Source organism: Falco rusticolus, chromosome 14 (genome assembly GCF_015220075.1).
Source record: "Falco rusticolus isolate bFalRus1 chromosome 14, bFalRus1.pri, whole genome shotgun sequence".
NCBI lineage: Eukaryota > Metazoa > Chordata > Aves > Falconiformes > Falconidae > Falco > Falco rusticolus.
Genome location: NC_051200.1, coordinates 18,758,139 through 18,779,653, shown reverse-complemented (window position 1 = coordinate 18,779,653; position 21,515 = coordinate 18,758,139). Strand labels below are relative to the sequence as shown.

General features: G+C 39.2%; 1 protein-coding gene across 2 annotated transcripts in view; it reads left to right on the top strand.

The window, feature by feature from the left end:
• The window catches only part of PCDH11X (protocadherin 11 X-linked), a 508,247-nt gene that overhangs the window by 244,112 nt on the left and 242,620 nt on the right, over positions 1-21,515 (top strand). For both annotated transcript variants that reach the window (XM_037408486.1, XM_037408485.1), the window contains one exon: positions 3,021-3,092. In XM_037408486.1, the coding sequence (XP_037264383.1) occupies positions 3,021-3,092 (72 nt within the window). The remainder of the gene's footprint in view (positions 1-3,020; positions 3,093-21,515) is intronic.

Here is a 21,515-nt window from a genome sequence, read left to right as displayed (position 1 = left end):
AGTAGTTGGCTGTAACAGAAGTGACAGGTGGTTCATCAAACATGAAAAGAACCTAATTTATTCCAGAAGTCAAGCCTGCCTGCTAGCGAAATTGTAATCAGTGCATGTACAAGAGCTAAGGGAGCTTTAATGGCACTGCTGAAACCATAATGTAATATCCAGGTTGAAATCATTCCATCTTTATCTCATTATGAGTACAATTTTCTTCTATGTGTGAAACTTAAACATCAAATTGAGGAAGTGGAGGAAACGTAAATAAAAGACTGTGGGCATATTCTGTTGTTTCTTTAGAGGAGTTGTAGAAGCTGTAGAAAGCTGTGGGAAGATGCTTCAAGGAAAATGGAAGGATAAAGGCTTCCAAAAAGTCCCCACTTTTAGTAACAGCTTCTTTATCTGCGCTGGAAGAAAGAAGCTCCCGGGAGGATTGTCTGTCATTACCACGTTCTTCTTTAAGAAAGAAAAAGGAGAACTTGTGAATAAGTGCTGCTTATGTGAGGTGATCCATTAAGAAAGTGTGTCTATCTCAGCAAGCGGTAAGTAGGGAACTTGTATACTAGAAGTAGAATTGCTATAGCAGCAGGTAGCTCAGAACAGGTATTTGCACAATTTGAGTTTTGCAGCATGCTGAGGTGGAAGCTGCAGCAGATGTGCCGCTAGTTAGTGGGACAGGTGCTGGTTCATTGTAAGCTATCTTGTGTGCAGTCACAGCTCACGCATAAGATGTTTTTCTCCACTGAAAAGTGGCAACGCAAATACACTTGCAGGTTCTCCATGGCAAATCAGATCTGTGCTGCGTGTTAGGGCCTTTAATTTCTAGACTTCAATCCCTTTAGTTCTGAAATGGCAATGTAAAAATGATATGAGAGCTGGAAAGATGATATGTACTGTGTGTGGAAAGCCTGTTGGGGCTGAAAGCAGTTACTGCTGTTTTTTTCTTTCTTCCATGTGCTCTGGGATGCAGGCTGCTCACTGACTAGTAGTTGCCCCTGAATCTGCTCTGTTTTCAAACTTGCTCTGTTTTGTCATGTCTTTCTGACACTTGTCTTTGGAGGGGTGAAAGGGTCTCTTTGTGTGCTGGGTAGTGGAAACAGTAGGAAGTAAATGAAGAACACAAGGTGCTAGTCTATAAAAAAGAGCGTTAAGAGGTGTTTGAGTCTTCATTAAGTCCTATCTATGATTTAAAGCATGAGTTTCAAGTGTTACTCAAACATTTTAAGTATCATCTCACCTAAATTTACGTTTGTGTCCCTTTTCTTCGTGTACTTATACGCTTGCTTTTTCCTTTTTCTCTTTGCTCTAAAGTAGAACTCACTGGATGTTGTGTAAAAAACTAATGTAAAACTCCAAGGAAAGCTATTTCTCAAGAAATAGTGTGATTTTTAATGTCACTTCCTAGCAGGTTATCCCATACAGAATTATTATGTTATCTTGGCACCACAACTGATATGTTTAATAATTTTCATTATGTGTTTGGGTCCCTTTGATGCTTGATTATTACATTTAAAGAAAGATTATAAGGTAGAATACATGTACTTTTGAATTTATGGAAAACACAACCTTCCCTTTCCAGATGCATTCATTTTAACTCCGTTTAGCATTCACTAAATCTGTGGTTATTTCTCTTTTCCTTTGAAATGCACTTATTGTTCTATTTCAAGAGTGAGTCATGTTCTGTTGCTACCCCAAACTATAACATAACAAAAATGGTAAAAATGATTGCCTGTAATCTATTATTACAGGCAATCCAACCTGCCAAAACAAAATTGCCATTTAATAAGGTGGTTTTTGAACTGAGCCCTGTGGATGCTCCATGCTAACTGAAGTTGCCCACAAATTCTGTATTTAAAAAAATATTTCCTTTTAAGTGGCGATTTTTTACTATATATGACAGAAAATCCAATGGCATATCCCTCCGTCTCTCAGTCAGTCCTTGCAGTCTCCATGGGCATTTAGATCACTCTGATGGGAGACCTGGATAAGACAATATTTATATAACATTTTGTCAAAGGACGTATCCAAAGGGTAGTACATTAGAGATGATGTATTTCAGGAGAAGGAAATTCCTGGCACTACTTACATAGCTTATTTCCACAGAGGACCTTTTTTTGTGATTGTGTTTCCAGTTTATGACCAGAATAATGCAGGGAGAAAGAAAAGTTGAGTGACTTGTCGGTATTTTTTGCAGCAATCTGTATCATTCCTTCCCTGGGAAAATCATATGGAGAAAATTAAAAGGAGCCAATATGCTATTCAATGCTCAGTCCCAGTGCTCAAAAATCTTACGTATTTATTATTGAAACAGAGCAATTACAGACATTAACGAGTAATTGCAGGATGTTTTGGTAATATTAAACAAGGGAAGTGTGAAGGGTCACCCAGTCTGCTTCTTTGAAGACTACTTTAATCTATTTGATGAGACGGAGTTTTGATTTGCTGTGGTCGATCTTGAAATATTTCAAGGTAGTGTAAAGTCGAGGAGACAAGAAGCGGTTAATTACTCAGTCTTCTGGCTCCAGCTCTGATGAGCATTAATGGAAGGCAAGGGCTCTCATCCAAAAACATGGCTCCCCGGCCAAATAATGCATACTTTAAAAAAATTTTCATATAATACTTCATTTAATTCACCTATTTGTTAGTTCCACTGCAGTCTATGTCCTTCTTTCACAGCCTAGGAGGAAACGGCAGAGAAACTGGGTTGAGTTCCCTCTGAAATTCTGCTGCTGAACCTTACTCTTCTGGCAAATAGTTTCATTTTTTTGTCTGAGTTTTCTTATGAGCACACACAGATGAAATTCTGAACCCCCACACCTTGCAAGTTACAATAACTCTATAAAAATTAAGTTACTTAGCTGCAAAAATACCAAACCTACAGTTTACTCCAAATGTATGCAGTCGTGATGTCACTATTTTTTTGTATTAATTTTATACTTTACTGTTTTATTCCCCCAAGATAAATTAATGCTGAATGCTGATAGAGTGGTTGAACATATAACTGATGCATACTTTTTCTCTCCTAAAAGCACACAAAAGAAATGGGAAGGCCACAGACTCCTTTGAAAGAAACAGCCTTGGAGCCTTGGACTCAGCCACAGGTAGGCTGAAACAACTTTTCTGGTGATGTTTTCTGTATTTCTTAATAGAATTAATCTGAGGTTCTAAGGAAATGCTGCAACAGGTAGCTCTGCAGTTCTTGGCATTGCACGTCAAAATTATTTGTTTTGGTGTTTGGCTGCCCAGACTATTGGTAGTGTCTTTTTAGTTGAAGTCTCGGCTTTTTTCTAAGGGAGAAGTGCCAGGATTATCTTGCTGTCAGTTTTTATTCTTTATGTGCTTAAAAAACAGTGCAGAACTTTATAAAAAGAAACCACTTTTTGAATGGAGTGTCAATAAACTCTGAGTGTCTCCTGGTGTAGAAAATAACTTTGTGGAAGTTTGTAATTTTGGGAGGAAGGTTTGAAGGATCAACCCTTTCATCATAAGGATTTAACGAAAAAATAAGCAATGCTTAATCATGCAAGAAGAGCTACAGAAATGGGGTTATTAATATGCATTCTTCCTTAATGCAAAGTGGGTTTGGAAGTTTTGGCCTTGCACTTTTGTACTTACTTGAGCAATTCAGTTATTGTAAATTTTTTACATGCAGGAGTTCAAAGCCATTTTTGCTGTTTATTGCCCGTGTTTCAGTGTACTGTACTGCACACCGAAATGTGCAGCTTCAGAGGTGACTGGAGGGAAGGAAAAAACCAGTTTATAGTGTAGGTGAAACTGGCTGTTGCTGTTCCAAGGACAAGGATTGGTTCTGTACAAGAGAAGGCGCTGGAGTGGGGCTGGGATGAAGTAGGGTGCTGGGAAGGCCAATGGGGAGAGTCAAGCTGCTTCTGCAGATTCCTAGGGGAAGATCGCTGCTTTTTATGGGTTGGTGTCGGAGGGGGCATTTTTCCTTCAGCAGCTATCACATCTGTGATTCATATGGCATGGTACCTCTTCCTGACAGAAACACCTACCTCTGCTTTGCAGGGTTCACCTGTTGCTAAAGGCAGCAGTGAATCTATAGCTGTAATGGCCAAGCTGAGAGTTTCCTGGCAAAGACAGAGAGAACGAGGCAGAGGCAGCAACCTCTGATCAGTAATTACAGTGTGACTGCAGCCTGTGTAGGCTCTGCCTCATATTTTCAGACTGTAAGCACTCCGCCCAAACAAATAGTCTCCAATTTAGTCTCTAGTTTTTACAAACTACATATATGAATCTTGGAACTTAGGCTTGTTCTAGAGGCATGTTTGCTTCAGAAGCATGTGGCAGACACAGCATAGGAATTCAGAAGTAAAAATAAAAAAATATAATAAAATAAAAATCCACCTGTCTCTTACTGCTACCTTTGTTCATGCTTGAGTGCATTCTTTGTATTAGTTGCAATGCTACCTGTGCCGGCTTTCATGGTAAAATCTATACGAGTGATTATAGTAACTCACAAATGGTAAATTCCTCACTGTAATCACAAATACAGGGTATCTGTGTCTGTGCATCTCTACATAGAGAAAGAAGATAGTTACCTGTAAACATGTAAGCCTTGTATCGTAGGGGTATCTCTCAGCTCTTACTCTCCAAAACACAGGATCTTCCCTCTTTCTTATATAAAAGGCTCCCAGGTGTGCTTGTGCCATGCCTGTCTCCAGCTGCTGCATGGCCAAACCTCCAAACACCTCTACCCAGGCAGCTGCTAATCACAATAGTTAAGACTGCATTGATCTCTGTCTGCAATCAGTAATGTTTATGTGCAGCACCACAGGAGCTTGCTACGGCCTGTGGTCCATAGCTACTAATAGACAGTCACTCTTTATGTGCGAGAACAAAACTGTTGAGGGAAGTGCTTCGTTCCGGCAGTTACTGCAAAGCAGCTGATGAATCATTAAGGGAGGGCTAACAGGCTCCTCCCGTTTCCTTGCCTACAGCATGTGCTGCAGAGCAGGCAGAGAGCTTGGCATTAGGGCTGGGCTGTAGTTGGTTGGCACAGGAGAGAATTTTGGCTGCTGAGTTGTGAGAAGAGGAGTTGAAGCAGCTCAGTCCTGTGGTGGTTGTTTAGGGAGGCTCTGGTTCACGAACGTGGGTGACAGAGGTGAGCTTTTGCAACCACTTTGGTGGCTTGTGTGACTGTTGCCAGCAGCGCTGTCAAAGAAATACTCAGTTGCACTGTCCCAGTGCTGGTGAGAATCATTGTTCTTCCCGCATACACAGCCCATTGCTGTGCTGTGCTGTTGGAGCACTTCTGAAAGCTGTGTTTGCCACTGCTTTACTTAGTAACTACGCAGATTAGAATGTATGAAATGCTTTTGTCATTCCTATTCATTTTTGCAGAAAAAAAATCATTTATTTTTTTTTAAATAACGTACAAAGAAACTAACACCAATATGTTTTTTTTTATTTTGTGGAGAGAATAAATGTAATCAACAAAATCAAAAACTGCTGGAACCATTACTGTAGCAGAAAATTAAATTAGATGTTAATTCTTTCATGGATGTAATTCTGGCCCCTGTAAATCCCTCCTTAGATATTTTGTATAAAGTGAGTAAAAATTCATGGCATGGATAAAAGCTTTGTCTATTTTATGAGCAACAAGCAAATGATCCAAATGGTGCTCATAAAGCAAATGGTTCCCAACTCTAAAAGGAGGAGAAATACATCTAAAAGCTGCTACAATGAACCATGAGTAAAACCAACTCCTATTTACAAAAAGGTGGTATTTACATGAAGGTGTTCTGATTCCCCCTCCCCTGCACCTCAAAGGGAGAGACTCTCTACTTTTATCTACTTAATAATAGCAGTAAAAAAAATCATTACATTTTCTTGGGCCACTTACTGCTGTTCAGTGTTGAGAGCTGCTGTGGGATGTGTTTTATCAAGAGAGAAAGTGGATGAAATAGCTGAAAGCACAGTTTCAGTGTCCAGGGCCAAACGGTCAGTGAAGCAGAAAGTACCACATCTGGCCCCTGGTATCACCAGGTCAGAACCTGGTACCTGTTAGCGGTCGGGCGATTTCACACAGATGTTATAGTCTGGGGGAAACATGAAATGGTGCTTTTTGTGCAGATGGAGGGAAGGCTTTATGTCGTATGGACTGTCGTGGCTCTCATTTGCCGCCTTTGTTCAAGGTTTCATCTTGGAAGCAGCCAGGTAGCTAAAAATTTTGAAACTGAACTGTTGGATCAAACAAAAATGAAGAACTGTGATGCTTTGTCAGGCTCGTTTCTTATTCGATGGTGGTAGGGTTTGTTCCTGTCTTTACTGCTTTGTTTTTTTGGGGTTTTTTTTGACTGTGGTTTAATAAGTTCCTGGAGCAATATGACATTGACAACATGGGAGTTCTTTTTCATGGCCATGCCTTTTAACTTGCAGTTTTCTGTATCTTTTTCTGTGGACTCAATGAGTGGAAACTGATGGTACCGCCTGGAAAATAAAGTATGAGAGACTCGTTCCGATAAATTTGGGACAAGACCTTTGCAGATAAGGAACATGTGTGGTAGTAGTTGCCCAAATAGACTTGTCATCGGTTTACAAGCTTTATTTAAATGCTAAATACCATGTATTCCTGTGGTTATGCTTTTTTTGCTGCTTTTCCTGATTAAACATTTAGCTGATAAACCCTGTCAAGGCTGTACATAGCTAGTGCAGTTAAGATTACATATTTATAGCCTCTATTTTTATAGTCAGTTAGAAACAAGACAATTTAAAATCAAAGTAATCTGTAATTGTTTAAATTTTTGAACTTGTTGACAGTGTTTTGAAATCTGAATTTTGTGTGTTAACAGCATGAAATAATATTGGTCATGATGATTCTGATGCAGAAACTAATGGCTTTGTTATTCTAAATTATGAGGAGGCAAACTCATAAAACTGAAATAGTGGCAAATAGTGAGGTTTGCCACTATGGCAGACACAGCAAAACTCCCACTCTTCAGTTGCAGACTGTTTCTTATTTAAAACTTAAAACTTTTGTCTTTTTTTTTTTTTTTTTTTTTGGTGACTGTTACATTACTATCTATTATCTGTCTGCCTGAAATACTGCATAGAAGTGATTCCTAGAACTGTTCGATTAGTGCTGTAGCTTTTTATTTGTTTATTAATTGTAAGAACTCCCAAATGCTCTCATTCACTTAAGACAAAGATTAAAAAGCCAGAGTACACTTGCATTAATTTTCCTGGCCCAAATGTAGCATAATTACTTTAATGAAAACATTTATTTATCCGCTTTCCTCATGCTCTTCCTCTTTCACAGTCCACGTTGTAACTAGAAACCCAGACAATGATGACCCTCAAGGTTTACAGCTCTTCTCAAAGTTCTCTGTGAGGGTTGAATATCCAAGGACTCAGATTTTTCAACACTCAGGTAGTGCCTGTTCACATATGTCCTACAAATAAGCAACATCTCCCACCAACATGGCTTTATTGGCACCTGGTGTGATAGTGGTGCATTGCCACAGCAAGGAGCGTGTCAAGCAGGAGCAGTAGAGATATGGACCAAGTGCAACCATTTTTATCTCTTCAAAAGCAGAAGTGGAAAATAATTTGTTGCCTCTTTTGCATCTGTAGTTTTATTTTCTCTTTGTTTGTGTGATTTGCATGTTTTGGGTATTGGTTTTGGGTTGGTTTTTTTTTTTCCTTTTAAGCAGAATTACTTCTTGTGGAAAGGGAAAAACACTCAGACCGAAATCTAATTGCAAATGATAGAGTATAGTATTTTTCTGCTGAATTTTAAAGAATCACTTTATAATCTTGGAACAGTGGATAACAACATCACTAATCCAATATTTTAACAGTAAATACGTTTGACGATGGGAATTGCTACACTAATCTTATATCCCTCCACAGTATAGTTAAGAAATCCACGGGGGGGGTTTACTAATCAGTTTTTGTAAAGTAAATCAAGTCATGTAATTCTGGTTCCCCCTAAACACCCGGCAAGAGCCATGTGCAGTACTTCTTGTTCTTTTCATCAGTTTTGTACTCTAATCTGCAGACACACTTTCCCCCTCAGTATGCAAGAAAGAGACTTTTGGAGAGAGAAGTCTCCAAGCCCCCTCCGACAGAGACGTCTCATTAGGTGAGCTGGCCACTCTCCTCCTTCCCCTCACCTGCCACCCTGGGAAGGGACGCAGTGAGTCCGCCTCCTGCATGCAGGCGAGGAGCTGCTGATAATAAATATCACCCAACATGTTCTCTACTATGCTTCTAATGCGTATTATTAAGCTCCTTAGTATAGACCCCGATTTTACTGAACAGTGAGATATATTGCAATATTGCTTGTGTTTTTATCTTGTTATAAAAAGTGTCAAAAATAAAATAGTTTTCTTTTTTAAAAAATTATAAACAGGGTATCTTACATTAGGAAGAAATATTAACAACCATGGTTAAATATTTGAAGAGAAGCAACTATTAAGAATCCTGTGCGTATTATGTTCCCACAGTTGGTGGGAGCTGAGTTATTTTTCATGAAGTCCTGGTGTGCTCTGTTTACTTAGCTCACAGCTTCAGCCTTCAGGATTCCTATCACTGAAAGTCAGAATGGAACTGAAACTTTATTTCTGATTTGGTGTCTTCAGCTTAGATACAAACCAGTCACCTAAATAGATCTATGCAGTCCAGTTATACCCTGCTTATATTTAATGTTTAGAATCTCTGTGCTCAAAATATTCCCATTTTATTTGTTGCCTGAAATTTACATATACCTCAGGTATATTTCTTATTTAATGGAACTTTAGTTTTAAATCCCAAATTCTAACACAAAAAAACTTGATAAATTTTAAAAATAAAAATCCACATCTGAGTAGAAGGTGCAGGGATTCTAAATACAATTAGAATTGCCTGCATAAATATCTCAACTCTTTTTGAACACTGCAACCTTAAAACTTGGGGGGGGGGGGGTGTTTCTTAAAATGAAGGTCTGACAAGCTGGAAGGCAACTGGAAGCAGAGAGTTGCTTTGGTCTAAATTGATTACCAGCAGGAACAAAATAGTATTTCATTAAGAAACTTAAGGAAAAAACCACACTCATTATTGCACTTTGAAAATAATTACAGTGGATATCTTTATAAACACTTAATCTTTCCAGCAGCAGCTAGTGCAGGACCTGGCAGCCAAAAGGTACAAACCTGGCTTCTCACAGATAGCAGCAGTATTTCAGTTTTGCTGTGTTTCAGGGTTATAATCTGTAAAGTATTCCTGACATTCTAACAACTAATGCATCCAGAAGTCAGGGTACGGCTCTGGAAAGGCACTTAATGGAAAGGCAATTTATTAAGTGGAAATGGGCATTAACCATTTCCTGTCTAGTGATTGTTTTCCCTGATTTTTCCGGTTAATATGGAATAGAAGAATACCAACATGCCATATATAAAACAGTGTATCAGCATGTATTGGGCCACTGGGACTATTAAACTCTAAATTAAAAAGAAGTGGAGTGTAATTACAAGATCTTAGCAAATAAAAACTAAATTATAATTAAATAAAGACTTTGTAGTAAAGTAGGTTGCTGAGATAACCTAGCCAAAAGGAAGACCTCTCTTTTTATTGCTCTAGTAAGATTTTGGTGTATTTAACAGGCTTTATATAAATACATTTTTTTCCCCCAAGATCTAGTGTTTTCATAGCATATGAGCATTGGGAGTTAGTAGCTAATGTAGCTGAAAAGTCACTTGGAGAAAATAAGGAAAAATAAAAAGCAGGATACCAGAGTTGTGAGCACTGAATTTGCTATTGATTTCAGCAGGGGAGACAATTACAAAGGCAGGAAAAATTCCCATTTCATTTAAGTTTGTCTGTTTTCCAGACCAGTTCATGACTCTAGGATCAAAAACTCTCAATTTGACCTAAGCTACAGTTCTGTTAATTGAAAGAGAACTCTACAGACAGTTCCCATACAGTTTGCAAGGTCCATTTTCAGGCATTCAGCTGTGCAGAAGCAGAAAGGCAGTCACTTCGGTGGTTGTACCTCTGAGGAGAAGCAGTTGTGTGTTTGTCGGATTGTTACATGTATTTTCAGAACCCAAATGTCAAAGGTGCTGAGTGCAAAGCTGGGGACAGTAAAGGTTTCAGGTCCTTGCTACCATCAAATATTTAAATCTTTTCTAAGTCATTCACTGAGACTTTAAAGAACATCTTTTCGTGGTTGTTTTTTTTCGGTTGTGGTTTGTTTTTTTTTTTTTTTTTTCGCCATCATGCCAGCGATGTTGTCTGCCTAATTTCTTTGGCTCATGCTGTTAAATCTTTTCCTTCCTCTTGCTTCTGACATGTCAGTGTTGTTATTACAGACTTGAGCAGCAGTGTAAATGAGAAAATAATTGGTAAGAGGAGTGGGGAGCTCAGCTGTAGAGCATCACCTGCAAATTTAGCCCAGTGTGCATGAAAACAGGTAACCCCAGAAAGCCTGCTCTCAGTGTGCGTCACGCTGGAGCTACAGGAGGGAGCTGTACTGCTCGATGCAGGCAGTTGATTTATTCTCCATTACCATATGCTGAGTTGGAGGAGATGGGGTACTCAGTAGTGAAATATCCAATGACAGTATTTAAAAAGGGCAGGTAGACAGCTATTCCTTCATCTCGTGAGATGCGGAAAGCCCTGTCAGCGTCTAAGTAAATCACCACAGACCTGCTTTCAGAAAATGTAGATAAGGTCTTTGAGGTGCCTTTAGTTATCTATGGGGAGGCTCAGAACGGCTTTCCTCCTCACAGTATTTCTTCTGCCATCACCCCCATTTGGCGAGAAAGCGGAGATGTCCCCATTATTTAGGAGAAATCACCAAGTAGCAAAATCATTAAGTTGCATTGGACTGTAACTTACTTGCTCTGAGCGGTGCTCAACATGCATAAATCTTAAAGCAGAAAACATAAATGAGACATGATTCATTGAGGTGTCCATTTTTCCAGTGTCCAGCTGGCCCTCACTCGCAGCGCAGTTAGCTGTGATGTAAAGTGGGAACAGACCCATCCTCTGCGCCGCTGCAGCTGGCGGATGTATTTATGCATCCCAGAGTAAGAGAAGTGGTCTGAAAGGCTTTCAGAAAGCATGAACATAATAAAACCTTTCTGGTCTTCTGTTTTAAACCTTAAAAATCACATTGGCATCAGCGTGGACCTTTGAAGAGTGAGTGAGGGAAAGCTTTTGGAAGTGGTGGGCTTTCAACTGTCTCTTAATTTTCTGAGATTTTTCTTCTCCACACTATACTTTTAGGAAAATTTTAATGTTTTTTTCTTGGTGGTGGTGGGTTTTATTTGGTGGTAGTGTCTTTTGTTGTTGGTTGTTGGTTGATTGGATTTTTATTACTGTAAACTTTCACAGTGTTTAATAATATCTTCCGTCCTGATGAATGAGCCGTGCAAATTTTATGTTGCTGGATATTAAACACAGTCACTGCCAGCAAGTCTTGTCACAGGCAATAGCAGAAGTAGACACCAGATGCATCATGTGAGCTGCTCACCTGGAGGCGTCCATCCTGGGGTCATGATTCTCTAACGCTGAACACTTGCTTTACTATTGATCATAATGGAAGAAGACCGAAACCCAGTATTAGCTTTCAGGTAAGAGGGACAGATTATTCACGAATGCTGTTAGGGCCCCTAGTGCACACTGACCAAACTACAGTTGATGTATCTGAATGTTGAAAATAGTTTTGGACTGAATGTAGGTAACTGAAATGAGGTATTGCACCAGTCCATTAAGTTATAGGATTATTGTTGCGTGTCCGTAGTGGAGGCGGTGGCTCTGGGTTGCTGTTGCCAAGTCACTTACCCTCTCAATTGGTTTCTGAGCTGTGAAATCAGTTGTTCTTCTTGAAGGATATTTTATGGGATAATTAATTTTTTGGCTACAAATCATTGCATATGAAGCAAGTACACTCAAACTTGGTGCCCCAGTGGCTCGAAGGTAACGGATATTATGTATCCATTTGAATCCCGGATGAGATTAACACCACTGTTCTCTCCATCTGCCTTTGAGAAAGAATCCAATAAATAACAAGGCATATAAGGGAAAATTATCACATTATATTCAGCATTTACAGCATGTGTATTAATTAGTGTGAGGAGACAGGTGCCCACTCAGAGTGGCTGGGTGCTCTGCCGCTGACAGTGCCCGTGTTGAGGTTTTTTAACCCAGAGCAGCACTGGCCTTGGAGACCAACACTTCTTGCTCCTCAAGCAGTGCCTCATGGGCTTGCTGGCAAGCAACATTGTGCAGTGCTTCTTGTTAAGGTTTTTGCTTACCTTCATCTAAAAGGGATTGCAAAATAGGGATAGGAAGGGGGAAGGAATTGTGGAGGTTTTGCCTATTCTGATAGCTTTTGATTACAAATTCTGCTGCTGAGTTGGGAATGTTGCAGCCCAACCTGGCCACCCAACCACCTTGCATGTGCCCCATCAGCTACATTGAAGTGTCTGTGCAATGTGCAGGGAAGCCATTGTGTCCTGTCATTATTAGTTCAACAAATAAGACTTTCCATATCTCATGTCGCATGTTCTCCCATCTTGTATCCCTGCAAAGCAGGTGAACTTACTGATTTTCAAGCCATATGATTCCAAGCCATTTTGTCCATCTGACTGAGCCTGCTCTGTCATCTTCCAGCAGCACGAGCTTTTGTAACGGTTGGAGGCAAATTACAGGGGGTCTCAAAAAGGTGGTGGTGGCCTTGAATCAATGGCCACTGAAATGGTGTACCCAGCCTGCAGTCTGCCTGCTGGAAAAGACACAGATGACAAACAGGGTGCGTGTGCTAAGTCTGAAGATACCTAAAATAGATTTGTATAATACAGTATTTCTCCTCTCTTAGAAATGAAAATACCTTTGTTTAGCAGCTAACTCTGATGATGGCAGGCAGTTTTTTGGTATGTATAATTCTTCCTATGTATAAACTTCATTTGGAAGGCTCCTACAACATTTTCCCATGGTTTTATAAACAAATTTGCAAAATTTATATTCATTCATGAAGTTATATTAGGGAAAATACCATTAGAAAAGAATGCCAGGTTCCAGATAGTAGATGATGCTGCAGACCAGACCAGGACTGTTGTTTGGAAAATTATGAACAAAACTTTACATTTTTACTTTGTTTTGAAATACCTCTATGCTTTCTCAAATACCACATGATAGCAAAAAAGAATTGTTGTGCATTATGCTGTTTTTTCTAACTCTTAACAGATATTACAAGTAGCTCAGACCCAGAAAGGAATTAATTAATGTTGCAAACACTATGACAGTGGTTGGTGTTTGTAGTAGAATTCATCATCTCTGAAAAGATGCATATTCTACTGCTTTGGGTTTAAATCCATAAATTTTCACCAGCAACACAGTACTTTGTAATGTGATGAATTTCACTATAGGGCTGCGATATGGATGGTGTAAACTGTGAACCAAGAGAAATTGCACTTTGTTTTATTTGTCATGCCCTCTCTTTGTGCTGCCATTCTCCCTCGGGATTTTATTCTAAATTCCTCTTCACTCTTGGGCAAAGATTCACATTAAATAGTCAGGTTGCCACCACTTGTGGAAACTTCTTCTCCTGAGGTGCCCGTAATGAGTTATTGCAATGGCCAAGGTTAGTTCCAGTTGCTCATTTTTGCAGTTCAGGATGTTCAGGGCAGTATCGTCCTAATCTGAAGCACTAACAATTTCCTGAGGATTTACTATAGAGGGACATTTTTAGTACTGGGTTGTTTATCTGGTTCTACTCTACACTTACGTTCTCACTCTACAAATTGCTGCAGTTCTTGGGTTTGTCGTTCAGATAACATGATAAAATACTGTCTTCTTTATTCTGTATGTTTAATGCAATACGTATGTTTGCTGGAGGATCTTGAACAGCTTTCCAGGTATTCCCGTGCAATTCAAAGGTGGACTGGGAGCATCCAGTCCCTGGTTTTACTGGGAAAGAAACACAGGCTGAACCCATAGCAGCACTGACCAGTTAGAGAGTGGGAAGTGTAGGGAGCATGTTGTGTGGCCCACAGCTTGGATGTACATCTTACACTTACGGTGGTTTGTGATGGCTTTTCATCAGGATAATGGCCAGAACTGATGGATCAACATGCAGTACGGAATGCTTCTAACATGGATTCAGCCTTTTTATGTATTTTGCTCTCTCTCACTTCACACATCTGTAGCTGCCTAGGCAGCCTTCCACAGACTGTAGGGTTGTTTCAACAGGTGTGTCAGTGGTGGGCCTTGCCCGTAATCGGTGTAAGCAAAGTGACAGAAACGCACGGAGTAAACCTCGTTTTTCTGTTTGCTAACTTTATGCAAATTGTGTCTCATTGTTTTGTGGAAAAAACCCTGCAGTATAAAACTGGTGACTTCTTTTGTTTTGAGAATGCCGTTACTTAAGACCTCTAGAAAATTGGGTAGGTTTCTTTTCCTTTTCTGAAAAGAAGTGCACTCTCTTTAATCAAAGATGAATGCTAAAGTTGTTTGTCCATTCTCGTGTGTTTCGCTGGCTTTCTGTTCTTCTTTTCTTCCACTTTTCTCTATAGGAAAACATGGTCTTTAAAGTGATTCTCTGTCATGTGCAAGTTACAATTTTCTTCTTCCAGATTTTGATTTTGAACTTTAAGGGTCACTTCTCACGATCCATAAAACCTTTGCTATCCACAGTGGATCCTTATGATTTGTATCCACCGATTTTATTTTCCTGTTCAGCAACCTGCCTGTGAGGTGATGGGACAAGGCAGGCAGGTCTCAGCGAGAACAAGGTTCTTGGTGCTTTTAAATTCTGATTGTTTTTTCTTGTAACTGCTTTCATATATATGTCTAACACACAGGTCTTTGTTTAAGTTAAAGTAATGATGCTTTATGATCTGTTTCATTCCTTCTATTTCAGGATTTACAAGTGTTGTGACTCAGAAGCATCTGAACTTTTTTTTTTTAAGCAGGAGCATTGAAAGGGACTAAGTTGCTTTATTCATTTATTTTTCAGAACACAGCTAAAATGGTAGGCTTCTGGGCTTGGCAGTTTTACAGCAACTTGATAAAATAAAAATAATCATGCCATCACTATTTTATCTCCTTTCAGATGTACTTCCTTCTGAATTGCTTCTTTCTTTCATATTTGTGCAACTGTGCTCGGCAGAGTGGCAGTCTGTTCACAAGCTCTGCCAAGTTGAGGGTTTGAGCGAAAGTAAACAACTCGGTTGGAAACATGGATAGCAAGTATTGTGTAGACTCTGAGCAGCAGAGATATGCTGCTGTATTATACAAGAGTTCACTTAATGGAAAAATGCTGTTTTCTCCTTAGAAGGAATGAATCTCTCTTGCTAGCCATTGTAAAGTAAGCCAGTCGTGCCTGACAACTGCACTCTGTTCGGGCAACTTCTCTATCAAGTTTTTTTATAGCACTTTCCCTGAATGAGAAAAACTGATTTTTGACCCTCAGAACATAAACCAATCTTTATAAGGAATAAATCCGCATGCTGGAACTACCTAGAGAGAGCTAATAGAAGGAGCTGGGAAATGCTTGCAAGAGCTGTGAGATGGGCACTTACTGAAGAATTCTTTTCCAACATATGAAGTAGTTGCTTCTCACATATTCCTCAAATATTACTTTACTTCCTAGTGATATTTATTCCGTGGGCTACAAATCCATTAATGATATCTTACAAAACAGTACTCAGACCCTGACAGATTTTCAGTTTTGCAAACAAACGTGATTTAACTCAGCTGCTTAAGTGATTTGTGTATTGTTCCTGCCCTTACCAAACTACTGAACAGTGAGATGAAAGACAGTTCCTAGTTATCTTCCTAAAGAGGAGGTGGGGCTTTGCTTTTAAGAAACATCTTAAAAACATTGCCTAGTGCGCTTTCCTGAAGCAGAAAAATTGCTGTTAGATTTCCCCCTGCCTGTCTTCTGCACTGTTCCCATGCAGTCTTTAACTCCCTCTTCCGTATCTCCACACTCAGAGACAGATGAAGTTCAGAACAGACTCCAGAATTATTATTTTTTATGGTGGGTAGTTTTGTTTTTTTTTTGTTTTGGTGTTTGTTGTTGGTTTGTTTGTTTGTTTGTTTGTTTTAAAATTCAGTCCCATAGCTTTGTGAAGCCCTGTGTCTTCTGTATTAGTTTAAGGAATTGCAGGTAACTCATCCTATGTATTTTGCTGAGTTACTTCAGTCCTCATGGCAGCGTACTTTAGGTCTTCAGGGATAAGTTTTACCTATAGCTGTGCTTCACTGATAGAACTTAGCAGAAATTGCTCTCATTACCTTTTTTGATGATCCTGCTTTGCTTTAGAAACCTAGGAATGTGACTGACACTGCACATGTAGAACACTGTATCAATTGCACTCAGATACCAGATTCATTGGAAGACATTTTTTGAATTGTGGGAGCAAAATATAACTACCACCTAATTTGGATAGGTGAATTCCCATTCTACTTAAGTAGTGTCTTGAGAGACCATATTTTTAAATAAGGTGAGTGTAGGAGTATTTGAAATGTTTTTCAATAACTACCCATACACTTATACTGGTTCTTATTCAGTAATCTTCATTCTCCAAATAAACTAAGCTCCCTAGGAAGGCAAGGGTGACAGTCATGATGATAAGAAGAGACACAGAATGAAGAGGAGGTACAAAACAGCTTATATGATACTGCAGGAGAAAATGTAAACCTGTATTGGTATGTGGGAACATACAAAACAATATATATAGCAGAAGACCAAACAAACATAGCTGCAGAAAATAAATGCTTCTGAATAAGACTGTTTAGCTATGATAGATGCGTTGTCAACCTGCTGCAGCCAAAAGCTAAATACATGAGTTGGTGAGAAAAAAAAATCCAATTGAACAAAATCAATCATTGGGGTGTAGGCTATTAAATGTTGACAAGTGGTAAAGGCTGGTTATACTGCTCTAAAACTTTGGGGGATAGCAAAGCACCTTTGAGTAAACTTACACTCTTTAAATCAAAAATGAAAGTTCGTTGTTTTCTTTCATGGCATTATATGTCAGGGGCCAGTTTTCTTGGAGACTGTTACACAGTGTGAAATTACTGTTTTACTCTGTTCTTTATATTTCTGACCTTGAGATCATGATCATTACAGTCTATCTACCTGACACAACTGCAGTTCAGAAAGAGTCTAGATTCTGTAACAATAAAAATCTCAATTTTTTAAGCTAAATAATGAGCGACACTGTTTATGCAAAGTGGAAGTCGGGTAAATGCGATTCCTTTCGTTCTACAGGGAAAATTGCAACAAAAAGTCCACACGACGCCTTCATCTGTTTTTCTTCTACAGCCAAAGAATTCACCACACATTTGCATAAAAATGCAAACTGAAGTCTTAAGGAGACAATATTTCAGACTCTTTAGAATTGCTTTCTTAAAATAACAAAGCTTCCATTGATTTCTACTTCCCCATTATGTTTTAGACTATAAGGTTTAAATTGTTTAAATTTATATAGAAAACAGGAAGAATAGACAGGGTGTGTTAACAGTGTGGAGACACAGGGCTTTAATTGCATGTTTCCTTGCATTGATCTGGCTGTGTTATTTGGTGGTTCCACCAGTCTCTGAGGGCTGAGGACTAATGATCAGTGCTTGCTGGGAGATTGAAAGATGCTGGTGAAGTTTGCAAGGAGGTGCAGAAACGCAGGTATCTTTTGCCTTTGGCATCCACGAGAGTGGTAACAGCCTGCTTTATGTCATGTTAGCCCTACAGAAGACATATGAGAAGGCAATAATGTGTGTATAGATCCAAAATGGTTTGGCTTGAAGAGAGCTCTAAATGCTCCCGCGGCAGCTGTGCGGGTCCCTACCCCTTTTGGAGGTGGGTGACAGATTCCTCAGTGTAGTAAGATCAAGTCATGACAATAACAAGTTGGTTTTGACATGGAAAGGTAACAAAATTGAGTAACAGACGCTCTTAAAATCTTGTTATCTTCCACATGTTAGTTAAGCTGTAGGTAGAAAGGCAACTTGAAAGCACGGGGCAGGAAGAGTGGCCAGCTGGGAGGTGGCCCGGGACAGCACTGGTGACAGGAGGAGTCTCCCTGTTGGGTATCCAGGTAGCTTTTCCTGAAGACGTCAGTGTGTGTTACCCAGAAATATTTGCAGTCCCTGTGTGCTGACTGAAACCCAAGACAATTTACAAGATTACTTGGAAATTCTTTGGTTTAAAACTTTTTCTTGGGTTTTGTATTTCTTTGGATTATTTTTCATCTGTTAGTTGTCTTGATAAATTTTATTTTCTTACGCTAATCTGTTCAGGAACCCCATGTTAGCTTTTCCTCTTATAAAGATTTTGAATACGCGAAAGGGTAAGGAGACTCAAACATCCCTGAAAGACAAAGACAACTGGAAGTCTAATAATTCCTTAAGCTCCTCCAAAATTTTTAGCCTGCATTCTTTAAATTAAGGGAAGTGTGAAAGTTTAAGGGGTCGTTTTACTGGTAAAATGTTTACTTGAAAATAGATCCTTGATGTCATGCATGAGGCAAATCATAGCAGTGGTTGTTTTGATGCTCTGGAGTGTAGTTATGTTATGCACTGGTTTCCCAAGAGATCTTAAAATTTAATGAGCAGAGGCCAGTGTGAGTGATGAAATGAGGCAGTAGTATAGCCATTTCAATTATACTTTTATTACACAGCCATTCTTCCTACAGCGCTTCATACTTTTTGTAATGCTTACTAGAGTATGAAGTGCTTCGTGTGAAGGAAAGGTAGCTCGGATTTTACAGCTAGAGTGGACAGTGTGATTTCAACCTGCTTTGACAGCAGCGCTGGGCTTGTAGCAGCAGGAGTAACACAGGAGAGCGCAGGGAAAAAGAACGCTTTGCTTAACTTTAATGGCTGAGACCCTCCTTGGAGAATGATAAGATTTGGTAATTCAGTAGTACTCTTAGGAACAGAGTACTTGCAAACAGTTTAGGTGTCTCTGCTTTGTTATGAAGACGGTTTAATGTTTCAAGTCTATGGCTAACAATGGTTACCTTTTTTTTTTTTTTTCTCCTTTTTTATTTTCTCCCCTCTCCAATAGGCCAGTACAGCAGCTGTAATATTAATCATGTTCCTTATTATCATTTTTTTGCTGCTTATCTCACAGTTATCTGCTTGTATTATGAATTATTCCTGAATGTTTATTTCTAACATAGCCTATCATCTAGAAAGGCTATTAAATATTTTGAAGTGTTAATAATGTAACTTGTACTTTAGATTATGAATATAAGTTCCCTTTTCATGTGAAGACAGTAACAGGCATGTTGTACAGATTACATGTATAAATGTGTAGTTAAAGATGCACAAGTTTAAGCCATCTTTCTCATTACATTTTAAGAAGCGATTTGAAGTTATAAGGGATGTTAAAAAAACAACTTTCCATTGAAGCCTGTAAGAACACCACCAGGCACTGCAACTCTGCTGGGGTTACGCAGGACATTAAACAGCTTATGTTTCTATAGTAAATTTATCACGTGGCCTCTATTTGCTCTAGGGTATGTACCTTTCTGTGATTTCACGTGCCCCTTAAACCCTCGGCAGGGTCGAATGGCCTTCACCGAATGCGTAAGCAATGCAGGTGGCACCCAAAAGAGGGGTTTGCTGGGGACGGTTAGGGCAGTGCTTGGGGCGGGGGGGTTGGGGGGTGGGGGGGGTGGCACAGGAGTCACAGCTGCTGTTGTGGTGACTGAACTGCTGCACGTGTTCTGGTCAGGCTGCGGCTAATTGCGGTTATTAAATTCCCTCCAGAATACACTAACTTTCACTCTAATCCAGTGTTATTAGAAATCTCCCTCAATGTCTAAGGTAATTGTTAATTTAGACCACTTGTGTCTTTCTGAGATTAGCAAGAAGGGAATCTTTTTTTTCTCTCGCTCTACAAACAGGCCTGTAAAATCCTTTAGCTGAATGGATAACGATTACAAGTCTCAACTGACAGGCTACAATTTTTTCAATTCCTGAAATGTCGTTTATAATGGCAGAAATGACTAGCACAGCACACCTACAATATCTGTGTTGTGAGGGAGCTCTGATTAGAATTGCAGCTGGTACCAAGGGGTATGCTTTTTGTATGCAGAGGGAGGCTGTTAGACTGCTATTCATGTCCGCGGCTGCTCTGGCCGCAACAAATAGTCACACTCCTTTCTTATAAAAAAAATAATAATGTGATGGTATAAATGCAAACTGCCTCAATTGATGGAATATTATTAAATTTTTCTGATTAGAAACAGATGTGCAATGATTCCTGTTACAGAAGGTATTGTCAGATTGTACTGCTGCAGTGCAATGCGAGCATATGAGGGAAAGAGGAAAAATTCAATTTTAGAAAATCCAAAGGAAAAGGATTTTTTTTTCTTCTATTTGCTCTTTGTGGTCTAAAAACAGTGAAAAGATTGAGAACAGAGCTACATCTCTTTGCCAGTCTTAGAGCAGGGTTTTAGTTTTGTTCTTTTTAATTGGCACTTGTTTGCAAAATTCTTAAATATGCTGGCATGAGTATGGAGCTGGTGTTGTCAGTTGAATAGTTCTGGTGTAGGTGCAGCACTCTAAAACAGAAGACGTTTGTGAACATTACCACTAGGTATGATGCTGTGATGTTTCTACAGGTGTGCTCAGATCTTCATGAAGCTCATATGATGTTTGTGTTGGAAGCTCGTATGATGTTTGTGTTGTGTTGTGATGCTCTTTCTGTTGCACCTTTAGACCCGAGAGTTCATTGGAGGAGCCCTGCGAGCCTGAGTGTTGATTCAAGTGTGGCAACTCATGTTCTCTGTTTGTTCCCACATTGACTTTAATATCTGTTGCAATATCTTACTTTGTCTTGTAATATCTGTGATCTGAAGTTAGCTATTTGTTATGCACCTTTTTTTTTTATTTTATTTGCTCCCGAGCTTAAAAAGAAACACTCTGTTGGACTAAACAGAATTAATATCTTGATCCAAAGTTCAATCAAAACTGCTTCTCAGCAATTTAGCCAACCCTTCTGTTCAATTTTGGGCAAATGACATACTTTCTTTTACTTTGTAAAATCTCCCCATATAATAGACCACTGCAGTATAAAAAATGTTCCATCTGACAATATGCATACATATTTTCCGGGAATAAATAGGACATTTCCCAATGCTCCAGCACATCACTGTTTAATATAGGCCAATAGATCAAAGGCAACTACTGTAGTTTCCCTCCTGGGTCTGTTAAAGCCAGTATAGATGTGACCCTTTATAATATCTGCTGTATTATTTAGAAAGCTGCTGTTTCCCTGGAGTTAATCTATTCAAGAAGATACTGAATTTTGGCTTCTTTTTAAGTACATCTTTCTATGGTATGTTCATATACTTTCCTAGTTAGCTGGCTAGCTTGTTTTGTGTAACCACCTAGTTACCTAAGTGCACCTACCACACTGTTACATTTGGACTATGGGCCAGCCGCCACAAATAATTTACCCAACTAGTGATTTCTCATTTAATCTTTAGAGCCCTCAAATGGTTAATGATTCATGCAATTATCAATTTGCTAAGGAATCCAGAGAGAAATATATGGAAGATCAT